Source organism: Pelecanus crispus, chromosome 2, assembly GCF_030463565.1.
Source record: "Pelecanus crispus isolate bPelCri1 chromosome 2, bPelCri1.pri, whole genome shotgun sequence".
Classification (NCBI taxonomy): domain Eukaryota; kingdom Metazoa; phylum Chordata; class Aves; order Pelecaniformes; family Pelecanidae; genus Pelecanus; species Pelecanus crispus.
In genome coordinates, this window is record NC_134644.1 from 56,533,270 (window position 1) to 56,549,559 (window position 16,290).

General features: G+C 44.3%; 1 protein-coding gene across 2 annotated transcripts in view; it reads left to right on the forward strand.

Moving 5' to 3' along the window:
* The window catches only part of PDE1C (phosphodiesterase 1C), a 339,787-nt gene extending 325,709 nt beyond the window's left edge, over positions 1-14,078 (forward strand). Inside the window, exons 19-20 of one of the 2 annotated variants that reach the window (XM_075704881.1) lie at positions 8,930-9,028; positions 14,002-14,078. In XM_075704881.1, the coding sequence (XP_075560996.1) occupies positions 8,930-9,028; positions 14,002-14,078 (176 nt within the window). Of the gene's footprint in view, positions 1-8,929; positions 9,100-14,001 lie in introns of those variants that run through there. The other variant, XM_075704880.1, reaches the window with a different exon arrangement.
* Positions 14,079-16,290: the final 2,212 nt, after the last annotated feature.

Below are 16,290 nucleotides of genomic sequence, written 5' to 3' on the forward strand. Positions count from 1 at the left end.
CATGTTTCAGGGGGGTTGCTTTTGCTGGAAGCAGCCACTAATTAACGTGTGGTTACGAAACAGTCTGCTGTAAACACACACACAATTTTCTAATTGAGAAAATGTTATTGTCTTGCTGTTTTTTCTGTGAATCGCATGTGGCATCTTGAATAAAAAGGGGAAGCTTTGTCACGTGGGGTCTAGTCTCACTTCTGAAGGAGCGAGGCTGATGAGAACAAGCACATGTGCGCGTGATCCCATCCGTCTCTTGGCTGGCAGGTTGGGCAGTCCTCCTCATTGCTAACTTTTGAATCCGTGCCTTGTTAATGTAAAGTGCACGAGAGGAAGAAACACCCAAGAAGTCACAAAGCTGGGGAAGTTTTACGAGGTTAGGCGGCTGCGCGCAGGAGAGAGCCCTGGCAGTGCTCCCAGCTGGGCTTGACCATTGGTGAAAATGGAGTCCCCCAGCAGCTCAGCCACATCTCGCAGTGCCTCAGGGTTGCTCTCACAGTGCCGGCTGCTGTGGGCATGTCTGCTGCCTCCTGGAATGACTCCTTTTTCTCAGTGCAAGTAGGATGAACCAACCATTTCTCCAAGGAGACTGCACTTTGTATGGTGAGGAAGCACAGCCTACTGATGTACCCGGAAGTGTTATTTACAATCACTGAGTGACCACATTTTTCTTTACGTGGCTTGGAAGCATTTGGAAGGCTACTTCTGCCAGGGTCCTGGGGGTGCTCATAGGCCTCAGTGGCTGGGACCGGCCTCTCCCCTGGGACCGCCACCCCCACCGCCTCCTGCCAAGGGCCCCGGGGGACGTGTCTCAGCTCAGCCCGGGGCCTTCAGTCCCTGCCCGAGCCACGTTGTAGGTGTGCCCGTCTCTGCCCCTGTCTGCTGGCTGGGCCTGGGACCGGCACTGCAGAGAGCTGCTCTCCTGGGTGGAGCCCTCAGGCCTAGGTCACGGCTTGTCAGGCAGAACTCAAGGCATAACATAGCATAACTATTCTATTCTATTCTATTCTATTCGATTCGATTCGATTCGATTCGATTCGATTCAATTCAATTCAATTCAATTCAGTACACTCACAATGAGTTGAATAACGATGATACTATTTGCCTGAAATGCCAGGGGTTTTTCAGCTCTAAAAATGCTTTCAAGGACACATAACACAAAGGTTACAAGTGGAAACAGGATTTTATTTTATGCTATTTCATGTCTTTTATGTTATGGTACTTTTCTGAATCCATTTCAGAGCTCACAAGCATTAACACAATAGCCATGTGTAGCCAGGAACAGGCTGATGCATTCTTCAGTTTAGCTTGAAAAAACATTGCTTGTAGTCCGGCAAACAGAGCTACAGCAAGTAGCAGCAGGAATACAGGCCAAGCAGTCCCTGTCTCCTGAAGAGTGAGAACGTGAAGAATGAGGATCACAACCAACCACACACAAAAGAAGAAGAGGAGGTGTGTGGTACTGTAGGGTATTTTCCAAAGTATGACATGTATTGATGATATGCATAATTGTTGCATTCCAAAACTTGCTCTTTCGCTGTGCTTCTTGGCCAGTGATGCATGAAAAGCGCTCTCATGCCTGCCCTGCGCTTGTATTGCACACAGGGAGAGCTGGAAAGTGGCAGATCCTGGTGGTGCAGCAAGCCTGGAGCCCTTCCAAGCCCAGGCTGCTTTGCACGAGCAAGAACCCCTGGGGAAATGGAGCCAAGGGAAGAGCAGAGCTCGCTCCTGCTCCAAACTTGCAATGGGCAAGAGAGCCAGAAAGAGCCAGGGCACGAGTGCTGCCTTGGAGGTGCAAGAGCAGCAGGCAAGAACCGAGCCCAAAGGGCTCAGAGGAGCCCTGACAAGGGGCTGTGCTCAATGCTACAGAGGACAAGAAGCAGCCCCGGGGGCCACCCTGGGGGCCCACCTGGGGAGTCTAGAAAGCTTCCTCCCCCCGGATGCGGGGCACGAGGGCCACCTTCGTGGAGCAGGAGCAGCAGGCACCTTGCCAAAATGGCCCAAAGGAGCCCTGGCAAGGGGCCGTGTGCTCAGTGCTGCAAAGGAAGGCAAAAAACCCCCAGAGACACTTGCTAGCCCACTGTGGGGGGAAAAAAAAGCCTTCCTCCCCCCAGCTGCAGGGCACGAGAGGCCATCTTCGTGGTGCATGAGCAGCAGGCAGTAACCTAGCCAAAATGGATGAGAGGAGCCCTGACAAGTGGTCATGCTCAATGCTGCAGAGGAAGGCAAAAAACCCCCGGGGACCAGGGCCAATCTGCCCCGGGGGAAAATTCCTTCCTGACCCCAGTGCTGGCGATCGGCTGTTCCCTGAGCATGTGAGCAAGACCTGCCTCCTCGTCCCACAGGCTGGTCACGCCTCCCAAGAGATGCCCAAACCCTATTCTCCCTTAACCTGGAGCCATCTCAGGGGCTGGTGAGAGTGGCCCAGTGCCCCTGGCCTGATCGACCTTGGGGCCAAGAATCCTTCCTGTGCCTGGCAGGGCACCAGTGGGTGCTCCAAAGCGCTGGGACCCCTTGCAACATCTCTGCATCCCATTTCTTACGGCTGCTGCCCCTGGCTCCATGGAGGATGAGGACAGCGAGCTCTGCAGTGCTCCTCAAGAAGGCATTCCCTTGGTCTGGCCACTGCTATCCAGCTGAAAAAGCTTGATAGCTTCAGGCACCTCCAGGGGCTGGTGGTTCTTCTCATCTCCAGCAGCTTCATCTGAGACTTCTGACTTCCTTCTTCAGCCCCCACCAAGTAATTCCACCGACTCCTCAAGGACTTCCTCTCAGATGTCTTCAGGCTGCCCCTGGGCCAACTCTGGCAGCGGGGCACAGGAGACGCTGCCTTTTATCCTGCCCCGGGGCATTGTGACTGCTGCGTTGCCGGGTGGTGGCACTGTGACATGGGGGTGACAGGGCCCCCATGCACAGCCCCGCCCTCCACCCCTCACCTAACATCCTTTGGAGGAAGGCCTTTGGGGTGCTGGCCCCGAGGCAGTCCCTGTGCCCAGGAGGCCCAGGGGGCTGTCCCTGCCCTTGGTGGCCGTGCACTGGGCACAGCTGCTGGGCGTCCTGGACATGTCCTCTGCCACTCGGCTCCCAAGGACAAACCTCGTGCTGTTACTCTTCCCTCAGGCCATGGCAGAAGCCAGCCCTGCAGCCCAGAGACCACCCCTATAGCCATCCCCTCTCTGCGCCAGAGCTAACGTCTGTGAGGCCCTGCAGTGAGGAGGACTGGGGACTTGATCTGGCTGGGTACAAACCCTTTTCCTGCATATAGCAGGGGTGGATTTCGGCAGCTGCAGCCTGGAGGAAAGCCAGTGGAACCCGAGCTATACATTGGGATGGATGTTGCCCACAGATTGCCATGGAAATAAGACAGGCTTTGACAAACAAGTGACAAGAGGTGACACTGGTGTGGTGGAAAGGCTGGTCATTTGCATACCTAGAACGTTTGGATCCATGCCCAAAGCACAGCCAGGCAAACTCCAACTCTTCTGAACATCAAGAATAGCCCAGTGCTGCTATCGCCATCACATCCCCTTTTCCCACTGAAACCCAGCTGCACTGCTCCTCTGTTAAACACACCCTTTGTCCATGTTTATATGGGATACAGAACACGCTTCAGCCACAGGGTAAAACTTTCAGAGCTCATTTGTGATTTTAATCTTTCCAAGACTTATTTGCCTACCTCGATTTGTAGGAAGATGTTCAGATCTCATCTAAAACCCTGGCAAGTCTCCTTTTCCTTTAGGATTCATTTATTTGGAGTATTGAAAGAGTAAGGAAAGTACTGTTCTTGTCATTTTGTACACTGGTGCTAGAATTAGTATGTACCTTCAGACTACATAAATAAGGGCATTTATATCATAGACATTCATTTGGTTGTGGTGATGCCAGAGGCGAAAGAAAGAGGTTTGGTTCCCTCTGCATGAACTTTGCAGAGATGTAGAAAACATGCATGATTTCCTCACCATTCCTTACCAATGCCCCAAGGGACATTTGCTACTACACTGTCAGGGGAAGTTCGGACTTGACATGAGGAAACATTTCTTTACTGAGAGGGTGGTCAGATTCTGGGACAGGCTTCCTGGAGAGGTGGTCAATAGCCCAAGACTGTCAGTGTTTAAGAGGCATTTGGACAATGCCCTTAATACCATGCTTTTAACTTTTGGTCAGCCCTGAAGTGGTCAGGTAGTTGGACTAGATGATCATTGTAGGTTCCTTCCAGTTCAACTATTCTATTCTATTCTATTCTATTCTATTCTATTCTATTCTATTCTATTCTATTCTATTCTATTCTATTCTATTCTATTCTATTCTATTCTATATCTAATCTAATCTAATCTAATCTAATCTAATCTAAATATTCCTGGTGATATCCATGAACACAGTTTGCTACAAGCTGTAGTACATCTTCATATTCCTGAAAGTTGGATCTTGTGCAATGTTATGGAGCAGGGACTTGCAGAGTTCAGGTTGTCACATAGGGCTAGATCTAATGATTCTCCCCAAGTTTAGAACAAATGAGTGTCTCTAGTGAAACACAGTCTTGGTTCTCCTGCTCCTTTGTCCTGCAGATCTTCCTGATAATTACAGTAGAAAACCTCCTTTGTTGGCAAAGGCGGCAAAAGGGAGAAAGAAGAATCCCTCCTGGATATGCTCCCTTGATTTAACAGCAGAATACTGAATTAGGAGCACGAGTATCCCTAGCTTTCCTGTGTCATCTCCCAGTAAAAATGCCCAATGAAATAGTTCCCTTACCTCACTGGTGAATTTTTTACTTAGATCAGGAGATCAACTTTACTGATCATAAAAACCTTTCATCTTTCCTGTTGTCCTTCTCCTAGGATTTTCTTTATCCTGCCTGCATAGTAGTTGAAGGTAAAAGTTGCGTAGCTCTGCAGGGGCCGAGGGGCGAGGAGAGGTGGCAGAAGGTCTGTCTTCAGGATGTCCCCACAGGCCACTAGCCACAGCTGGTTTGGCAAGGGAACACATTAATGCCTTGTCCATGGCATGCCAGGGGCGCTTAGTGCTTGCATGAGTGTCTGGAGAGGGGTAAGAAGTACTTCTGTCTGGACCAAGCTGTGTCCCAGACACTATTTCCACCCTGGTGCCTCTGCAAAGTGACAGCATCCCCTTGCAAGGAAAGGACAGCTGGGAGAGACAGCAGTCTTCATCCTCATCCACACTCACCTCCATTGCCTTGTAGTGCTGAGGCCAAACTGGCCTCCTCCAGCGCCAGTGCTGCCCCGTTAACCAGGCGTGTTTCACTGCTGGACCTCCCTCTGTGCAACGGTTGTGGGGAGCCATGGCTGGGTCCCATGCTGGGTGGCAGCAGCACGGCAGGGGACTGCCACCAGCTTGGGGCAGATGTGAAACCTGAGCCGCCTGTATGGTGTTTCCCCCTTCCAGTTTCCTGCATTCTTTCCTCGCGCCTTTTTCTTTCCCTCCAGTACTAAGTGCCAGCAGTGACCACTCAAATCCCATCTGCAGATGTGGCTGCTCATCTGACTGTGTTCTTAATTTCTATCAGAGGCACATTGTTTCCCAACAGGTGTTCATGAGTAAAAACTGTGCTATTCACTCAGTGACTGTAGTGATGACATTAAAGAAAATGACATTTCAGTGGCTTTTTTGAAGGGATGTGGCTTTTGAATGAATAGAAATGTTTATATCTATCTGCTTTAAAATGCTTGAAAAAGAAAAGGTTATCAGTGTTTTGCCTTGTCTTGTTCTGTTTTCTGATCAGAGTGGAATTGCTACGTAACAAGAGTGTTTGTTGCTATAACAACTTCTAGTAGTTTGAAATACTCAAGGTGACTATATAGTATTTTTGTCAGTAAGCATCGTTAGCAGTAATTTCCTTCTTATTGCAATGGGCAAAAAATTACTGCAAATCAGTATATGTCTAGGGAAGACAGTGGAACCAGGAAAATTCCAGCTAAAATTTTGACTATAGTGTACAATAATTCTTGTGGACTGTGGTGATGCATCCCCTGGCTTCAAGCTCATGTGAAATGTCCATCATGCTCAACTAACTGAGGGCAGACTCCTCAGTAAACATATTTGTCCTGTTCAGATTATCCATGAGATTGAAGCTCTTGGTATTGTCTGGACTGTGATCAGCGATCTTCTGCAAAATAATTGGGTTTTGGTGGGCTGTCTTGTTGACCTCACCCAGTGGATGCATGGCACATCTTGGGATCAGTGTAAAGGGCAGAACTTGTGGCAGTATTTGATACTCCTGTAGTTTCTTGACTCATGGATGAATGGTTTAAACTGTGGCAAATCCATCATGTTTGTTCACCTGCCCTTCTGTATATGTGTCTCCACTTCCAAACCAGTCTCTCGTGCATTATCTATGTCTGCTTATAGGAGCATCCATCACTGCTAATACAAAATAATAGCTTCTGGTGTAGTGCCTCAAGCTATTAATCTAGTTGGAGTTGCCTGGAGTGTAGTAGGCTGCTTTTGCGTTACACATGGCAGGGGCAAGAGAGATGGGGAAATGAACAATTCTTGTTCCTTCATATAAGCATTGTACAAGTTGCATTGTTCTCTGTTAGTTGGTCTGCTGTAAATGTGTTTGCAGATATCCTCAAATACTGCCCCACTTTGACACAATATCTGTACTTTAACCAAAAACCTAGAAGCAGATTACAAGCTTTACACTCCCTTCTGCTTAGCAGAACTCTTTGAAAATACAGACATCAGTTAAAGGTGTGTGTCCCTCAGGAAGGGCATAGGTTGGTATGGGGTTGGCAGCCCTTAACTGTGGTGCTGCAAGCAAAACCTGAGGACTAGTGCTGGGTGAGACCTTCTTGGCAGTCTACACTCATTTTTCACTTGCAGTTGTCTACTAATCAGCAGCTCTAGCATTCATTCTTTCACCTGTGATGACCATTATATCTTAAGCAAATCAAGGCATAATGTTGATGTAGGGCATGTATTTATACCAAGCAGCTAGAGGGAGTCCTGACCTCTCTCAAGAATCAAAAGAAGAGTTGTATCAAAGAAAGGATAAGAGAGAAACTGGGTGGATGCTGTCGTAGCCAAATCTGAGGTTTGCACAGCTGCTGTTCTGTAAGATGCTGGGTTGCACATCCTGCTGGCCAGAGCAAACAGAGCGGCTAATGCACTCTTAGCCTCCTTGCTAAATCAGTGTCTGAATGACACACAGTCTCTCTGCATGATGCTACTTGTGTAACTATTCTAGTCTATGCTGGCACTGTCCAAATACCTGTTCTTTGTTTTCATTGCCTTGATGATAGCCATGATCTTAAAAAAGAATTATTTATTTTCCCTAAATTAAAAAAAAAGAAGAAATTCATGCCTTAGCGGCATCAAGATTAGAAACTTGTAATACTTATATCACTCCATGCATGAAGCTCCTGAGAATCATAACCTACTGAAGCCCACAAAAACCCTGTGAGGTAAGTATTCTCATTTTTATTCCCATGTTTGTAATGAGAGTGTTACCATGGGGTGAATGTTATAGTCCAGGTCACACAAGAAGTCAGTGAGAAATCTGGGAACAGAACTCTAGAGTCTTGAGAGAGAGTCTTCTCCCCATTACTCTGAGTCACTAAAGTGTGAAGAAATTAAATGTCATGGATCCCCTTTATCAACTCCTGTATGAGGATGATAAACAACACTGTCAGTGTTCTGGATAAACCCCCTTAAACCTATTAGCCAAGTCATCTCTGCTGGCAACAACTCCAGTAAAATTCCAGTTAACAATAAACATTACCCCATGCTGAGCAATGGAAAATCCAATAACAGTTTGGCTGAATCCATGCTGAGTACAGAAAATGGAATTAATCTGAAAAGTGAATGTGCCTCAAAGAACAGTAAGTCACCTGGATATTTTTCAAGCTTTTAATGAATGTCAATCTAGTCTAGTTGAGAACAGGAAATACTATGACAATGCAGAAATCTGGATGTGTATTTGTAAAGTTAATGTTATCCCTAGTTTTTTTGTTTCCCAAGACATTTTAGAGTACAATTAATCATTCAAGGAGTTTAACAAGATGAGAGTGTGACTGTTCTAGCATTTGATGTTAGCTAGCTCACACAGGGGAATCTTTTTCGCTTAAGATTCATGCTGGGAGCAGTGACTTTTCTTTTAAAGTGCTTATCATGCTAATTATTGACTTATTACTTGGTTATTTTGCAAGTCATAACTAAGCATAAGATGAATACATCTTCATCAAAGCCATGTTTAATATTTTATTCTACCTATGTAAAGATGTAAGAAAGCAAGACATAGATTCAAATAAACAGAGTCAAGAAGTTGAGAGTAGTCAGATTCATATGTAGCCCACTTGTGACTTTCATGATTGACCTGCATTTTACTGGAAAACCATACAAAACCCCTCAGATCCACCTATTCCTGAATTCTGGAAAACACAATCTCAATCTGGATTTATTGCCTTAAAATGACCTTGTCCAATGATATTTTGAAAACAGTGAGGTGTTTAGCTATCTACATGTTGATAGGTAAGTATAAAGTTGCTTTCTTCATTTAGACTTCTGGCACTTTCATCTACTGTCTGAACAGTTGTTTCCTAACCTTGAGAATGTTCCTTGGGCTTCACTTGTGTTGGTGTAGTCTTCTGGGGTGTCCGAATAGGGGCATGATTTCAAGATCAAGTATTCCTAAGTGCTTAATTGCCCAAATTTCAATTTTTAGGATGTCTGTGTTTCATTCTAGAGTTTTGCATCTATGTTTATGATTTATATTTTCACATCTTTTTTTCCTGAACCTTTTCCTAACCCTCTGTAACTATGCATTAACCCAAAGGCGTCCTGGCTTTCAGGCTGAGAAACACTCCTTTGCACAGACAGGCTGTGCTGAGTGGGATGGATGCAGCTTCTGAGGAATTCTTGTCCACCAGCGAGTGAATGCTAGGCATGGTAACTGTCCTTGTTCTTCCTTTGTCACCGCCAGCCATCAAACCTCAGCTGCATCACCTCAGGAGGCCCACTCACAGCTCAGGAGACCATTTCCCAGCCTTCCATAAGAAATCACAGGAACATCTGGAGAGATGTAAGCTGCTTGACCAGAGGGGAAGGATGAAGAAGATCCAACATATTTCCCAGAGTTGGAATAGGAAATAGCAGAAGAGATAAAGAGGCATGTTCTAGAATGATGCTCCTCACAGGCAGATGGTGGACATTGTGTAACCTTTTCACAGGCCATACTGTGTTGGACAGCAGCTGCAATTCTAGATAAAAGAAAGTGTATGATTTAGCTAAGCAATGTAATGGACATCTTGTTAGAAATGTTCTCAGTAGCCTTATTATTATTGCAGCATATGCCTACTTCGTACTAAAATATTGGGCTGTTACCTTAAAAGAAGTAATTGTATACCACTATCTCCTGTCAAATTAAAGAAGCCAATGCTTTCCTAGATTGTTGGGCTCCTTATGGTGTTCTCAATGTGACCTTCTGCCTACCACAGGTAAGACAACAATTCCTATTTCAGACAGCACAGGAAAGTTTTTTCTTGCCTAGCTGTACTGAGAATAAATGTCCTCCTGTCGTAGTGCAATAGGTATTCAGGAGGAGGAAGGCTGGAATACAAAGAGTCCTCTCACTCCACCCATTGGAAAAAGAAGACATAGCACAGCATTAAAATTGTTCTTTGCACGAACTCTGATGAATGTTAAATAACACTGATTGTCTTTTGTGGCATTAATTTAGTTGAGTTTGATCCCATGTGTTCTTTTGGTGCACAGAGTGTCCCATGGGCCTGAGTTTCACAGCTGAACATGCCCCGTCTGAAAAAGTTCCTCTTGCTGCCAGATTTTACACTGTGACAAACAGTGGCAAATAACTCTCTGGCCTCTTTCTCCAGGCCCCTGGTGATTTACGTACCACCTCAGCTCTCCCTTTCCTGGCCAGTGAACTCTGTCCTGTTTGTACTCTCCTCACAAGCAAACCTACTCTACTTTTTATCTTCCTTGCTGCTCTTCTCTATATCTTTTTTTTTTTAAAATCTCTTTTTTGAAAGGAGAGGATGAGAACTGCACACAGTACTCAAGATGCAGGTATACCAGAAATTTACAAAATACTGTAATGACACTTTCTGTTTCATCTTCCATGCCTTTCTGAATAGTTTTTAAAGTTGTACTTTCCTTTTCAAACCTCCTTGAGCACTGAATAGTAGTTTCTGTAGAATTATCTATAATAAATCCTAATTAATTTATAGCCCAAACACATATATGGAGTTGGGGAGTTGGGGTTGCCTCTCCCTATATGCATTGTTCTGCACTTACCAACACTGAATTGGTGGTTTTGCCAATTACACTGAAGTAAGCTGCTGCTGCTGCTTCTTCTCCTCCTTCTTCTTTTTCTTCTCCTCCTCCTCCTTCTCCTCCTTCTTCTTCTTGGTAGTGGGTTTTTCTGTTTGGTTGTTTTGTTTTGGTTTTTTTTTTTAACCTTATATCCTTCATTGCTGTTCCCTGCTTGTTTTCTTCTTCCATCAACACCTTTTCCAAATCACATCTTCTGGATAAGCATGTTGAATAGCAGAGAGGACAGTCCTTTACTATGAATGCTGACAATTGCATCCCACTTTTTCTCTTTTTTTTTTCCTTTCCCCCATTGTTAACCAGTTATTTACCCATCTTAAGATCTTCTTTCAATCCATGACAGATCAGCAGCTTTGACAACTTTTGGAGCAGGACCCTGTCAAAATGGAGAACTGCAAACCATTATTGGTTCCTCCAAGGAAGTCTCAAGGATTTGTGAGGCAAAATTACTTGTATAAAAATTAGGCTGACCCCTCGCTGTTATAAGTATCCCTGCTACCTACTAATTCTATTATTTATATTCTCTAAAAGTTCACTCACTGTGAATTCGCATTCTGTTATACACTACAGGTTTGTAACTATGTCCAACAACAAAACTGCACCAGCCAGCGTATATAGCACTGCTATGTGAGTCACATTAAAGTCATGGCTGGTTGTTGCATGAAAAGAGCCAGGGTGTTTTTCCAGTGTTATAGATGCCCCTCGCTCCCTTAGAGAGGATCATTGCAATTCTGGGCACACTCGCCCTAAGGTCTGACACCTTTCCACAGTGTTTTGCTAGACATCTCCACTGCCTGAGTGCTCTGATGTCACCTTGTTTCAGTTATTTTCATTTGATTTATCCTGTGCTTCATGTTTGTGGTGTTGACCTCAACCACCACCAGAACTTGTGACTCCAGCAGCTGGGCTGGGTCACTGCCTAAACCAAATGCAAAGAGGAATGCACTTTAAAGCCTCCTGCTTATGAAAAGTGATTTATCTCTAGGAATTCCCCGAGAACTGTATTTTGCTTATAGAATACTCTGAAATGTTTTACACGAATATGCTGTATAGAAATGCAAAATTGTACTATCCTTCCAAACACGTTTTCTGCCTGTGTTCCTTCCCTTTAGAATAACTTTGGTTAACACTTTACCTAACAGAGTCCTACCTGACTGTTCTCTGGACAAGTGGACAGCACTGGGTCACTTGCAGAAGTTAAAAGGAGACCCTCTTTTTTTTTTTTTTTCCTTTCATTGTTACCGACAGTTTATTGGGGTTATTGTTTTTGTGTCACTAGCATCTCAAAAAGGGAGTGATTTTTGTCTTTGCTCTCCTGGTCCACACTCTCTCCTTTGCCATGAAGCAGAGATAAGTTGCCTTCTTGAATTTACTGCTGTGTAGTCAAGGCACAGTGAATTGAAATGACCTACCTGAGGTGTCATGGGGAGAGTATATGGCTCCTACAAATTTATTGTAGTTCTGATCAAGTTCCTTTTTGCTCTCACTTTTCTCCAGCCAAGTCCATGCTGTGCCAAGTTGCTGTCTAATTATTAGAGTCCCCTCTAGAAAGTGTCTGGTCACCCTAGTGGTTTAGAGGAGTTTTATTTTTCCTGGAGCTGAGGAAGGTGAAGAATGCCGGCAGATACTCATTGGTATTGGAAAGTTCTCTCACAATGTCTCTTCTCTCGTCCAAAGCCTGGGACTTTTGGCCTAAATGAAATACTGTGAAGTCGGGGAGAGAGGATGTTTGTGCAGGCTGATCCTTGTAAATATTGGGTGCTTCACAAAAATAATTGCTGAGCAAAACTAGTTGCACTGATGGCATCCAGACTGATGTGCAGAGCTGTGTGGTAGAGTGGATGGGCTCATCCTCTCAGTCCAACCCTGACATCTAGTGTACATCAAAGGGAAATTTTCCGAGTGTGAAGTTCAAAAATGAAATCTGTGTTATTTGGGGGAGGTCTGGCTTTGCAATGCACTCAACCTTTTTCTGCATTGATGATTTCTGAGATAACCGCTTGCTGCCAGCATAAAAATAAGTCTGAGTAATCTGTCCTTCTTGGAAAGTCTTCTGATCTCAGACTTATGATGCCATTTATATTTGTTATGAATTACTTGTTGCAACTATCAATGCTTGCAAATTTAGCCTTTTTTCTGTTTAGCTCATTTGTGAACTGAGTAATCACTGGATCACTTTGCTATGGCAAGAAAGTTTTGTGTTCTGTTTTTTGAGAGGGAGTAGTTTATTTTTTTAGAAAATTATTAAAGTCTGAATTAAAATCTGAATGTTAAAATCCACATTGAGTGAGGCATAGAGAGATTCTTGAGTGTTCATTCCTTATATTTTGTGTATTTCTATGTCTACACAAACAGGGATTGCAAAGGAAGATTGGCTCCAATGTCCTCAAGGGCAATTGCAGCAGCCAGAGCAAAGACAGAGGAGGAAGGGGAGTAGGAGGCAGAAAGAGTTGTGGCTCAGCAGCTTAAATGGGCCTTTCCAATTCTTTAGGTCATGAGGCAGACAGTTGGGTTTGTAGGGCAAATTTGGTTCTGGACTGGTCATGTCCCCATCTCCTTTCTCCTTGTTGAGGTCTGTTCTTCACTTCTGTTGCTCAGGTATCTGGCCAGCACAAGTCCTGGCCAATCCCTCACTATCCTTTTCCATGTACTCCTCCCCTTACCCCAGACTTCTCTCCTGATCTCTCACAGACCTGCTAAGCATCACCAAGCAGCTCCCTTGGTATGGGTCCTGGGCTACAGTCACAAAATCACTGAGGCTGCATGGCACATCTGAAGTTGGCCAGTCCAAATATGGTCCACTGGAGCAGGCTAGTCAGGGCTGTGTCCAGTTTGGTTTTGAAAAATCTTCAAGGATGAAGACTCCACAACCTTGCTGTGGTCAGTTTTACTACTGAGCCACTGCTCAGTAGTAAAAACATGTTTTCTTACTTGTAAGTGGTGTTTCATGTATCTCAGTTTGTGCCCACTGCCTCTTGTCCTGTCAGTGGGTACCACTGGTAAGAGCCTGGCTCCCTCTTCTTTGCTCCCTCCCATCAGACATTTATATACATTGATAAGATCCTTTTAAGCTTTCTCTTCTCCAAGCTAAACAGAATATGGAAAAACAAACCTGGGTTTGGTATAACTTTGTCTCAGACCCTAAGACCACTGGGGGGCCTAAAACCTACATTGAAGGTTGGAAAAGACTTGACAGCTTGGAAAAATCCAAAACTCATGGCAATGTGTCTCACAGTTATAAATACACAGCTTGCATTTTAGAGGATCATTGCACCTGTAAGAATATGCACAAATGGTCCATCAAAAGTAGTTCTTCTGGCATATGCTACCTAATTTTGCTGCTGCTTGTCTGTCTGTCCAGTCCATGTCTTTTCAGGATTCTTCAGGATGTGAGGTATAAGGATGGATTAAGCTTCCCTTCACAGCTCCTGGGTCCAACAGACTGACATGGGTTCCTCCCACAGGACCAGGAGCCAGTATCATGCAGTGGAAACTGGCTTTTAAAGTTCACTCTTTCTATTTGTAGAACTACATTTCCAGAATACTGCTACTTCTGTTTGCACTACCTCACTCTAAGAGGCCCATGGGTTTTGGGGGGATGTAAGGAACAGAATAATATGTGTTTATGAACTTATGTAAATACAAGTGAGAAGCCAAAATTTCTAATCTGCTTCACTGACAGGCACTTTTGATTTTTGCTTGTAGATGCAATTGCTGGGCAGTCTCTCTGCGTACAAGAATACTGTAAGGTCATGTGTACAAAATGTAATCTCAAAAGGTAGGAATGGCATAGGACATGCAGGAAGATAATCTGTTATGATCACTAAACACATCTATTAATTTAAGTGGTCAAAGCATTGTACAATTATCAATTTATTAACCAGTAAGACAAAATTTCAACCAGAGGAAATTTCAGTGTAAGTGTTGCTCAACTCAATGCACGCAAATACTGCTTTATCTGTGGATACACTGTGAGTTAGTGATAACACCATGAATGTTGCTTTGGATTTGTTTCTGCTGCAGGTTAGCTGGGCAAATCACTTAACCTATGGACCTCATGTTTAGCACTACAAAAATCCTCATTGCATCCACTTCAGATGGGTGATGGGCCTTCTGCAATCCTTAGCTGCTAAAGCGCAAGGCTGTTAAATCCCTTTGTCCTAGGTCTATTGTAAATGGAGACCTGTGCCTTAGTTTCTAGGTAGAGGTTAATTCAGAATTCTCTCAAAAAATATTAGCCATAACACCCTCCCGACTGCAGTCAGTCTTTTATTCACTGTCTGAAGCACTTCATTCCCCCTGAGGCCTCGGACTGGTTGTTCTGCCCAGTGCAAGATTCTGGGATGAGATGCAGTTCCAGCTAAATATCTGAATGCAAGCCAGCTACTAAGGCCCTAAAGCAGTCAATGCCTATGTGCAGACAGTGTAAGCAACTTCAGTCTGGAGCATCCCAGTCCTAACAGTGTTACGGAAAGGCTTAGCCTGTTTCTGTGCTTTCCATTTCCTTCCATTTTTGCTGTAATGGCCATGGGGGACCTTGGGGGACACCGGGTACAAAAGCATTTCCGCCCCAGAGCTCACCAACTCCAGCCATTTGCCTAGGAGAGCAATCTGTGCAGTTTTAGCACTATCTGGTCTTAAAGGGAGAGTTCAGAGCCTGAAGGATGATAAATAAACCAAATAAACCACATTCATGCCGTTGTACAATCCACACAGGATTCTGAAACACCTAACAGCTTTGTTTTGGGGGGAGGTGCAGTGTTTATCTGCTTTGAAAAAAATTCCTATCTTATTCCCAAATAAAGTAACATTTAACACTTTGGCTGAGTGCAATGAGGCAGGTGAAAGCTTTAAGAAACGATTCATCGCACTGCTTCCCAGGAACATTGCAACAACTCCTATTTACTTAATTGATCAAGTGAAAAATTACTTTTTAGTTGCTCACGTTGCTCCTGGGTGGAAAAATGGTAAATGCTGAATTACCAGGCTATGAATATGCAATTTTAAATGAACTGCAGCAGATGATGTATGTTGCGGCATTTTTATGGCTGGTCTTCAAGTTGATCTATACAGGGATGGTAAATTAGGCTGCTGTGCTGTCAGAGATGTCACTGGGACTGTAACTCCTCTTTGGCGAAGAATGTATAGTGCTAGGTTTAAAGGATGCTCTTTTTGGTTTTTTTCATATTAAACTGTGTCAGCATTCCCCAGGCTTGGAAACAAATCCTTTTCAGAGCAGTGAAGCCAGTCACATCCTATTTGTGCTCCTGCCTTGTGTTGTTAGGGGCCTTCATGTCTAAACATGTACATTTTCAGAGCTGATGCATTGCTGATGTCCATTTGAATCTTTTCATGACTCCCCGCTCTCACTCTGGCTGTATTGTGCGCTGAAAATATTCACCAACTTCACTGGTAAAGCTAGACTCGAATCACACGTATTTCTTGTCCCGTACTTGCTGTGACATGCTTTACTGTGTACCTTACATGAATGTTGTTATATGAACTATTGATTGATTATATTTTACATATCTCATCTCACTGATAGATTAAGAGGATAAAAAAAGTACACCTTCTAGGTATCAGGCATCCCATTAATAATATAGCTGGCCGCTTGTACACTTTAATACACGATTATTTATTATAAGCTTGTTGATTACATCTTGAAGCTGAATATCTGCGAATGGAGTGGATTCTCATGAACGATGCTGGGTCAGTCACTGTGGCAAATGAAGTCTAAACTAGTGTGTTCCTCAGCTGTCTGCCTAAGGGTGTTAAAAAGATAACTGAATTCAGTCTGCCAGGCTAGATAATCTTTAACCGCTGGCAGTGCTGTTCCATCTAGCGCACGGAGCTATTAAGGTAAGCACAAAACTACCCAGTTCTACCTATTTCGTATAATATTCTACCAAGTACCCGTCTCTGTTTGTACAAATGCTGAAGGCTGTAGCTGGCTGTGAAAACAATTCTTGATTGAATCAATGAGGTAAACTATCA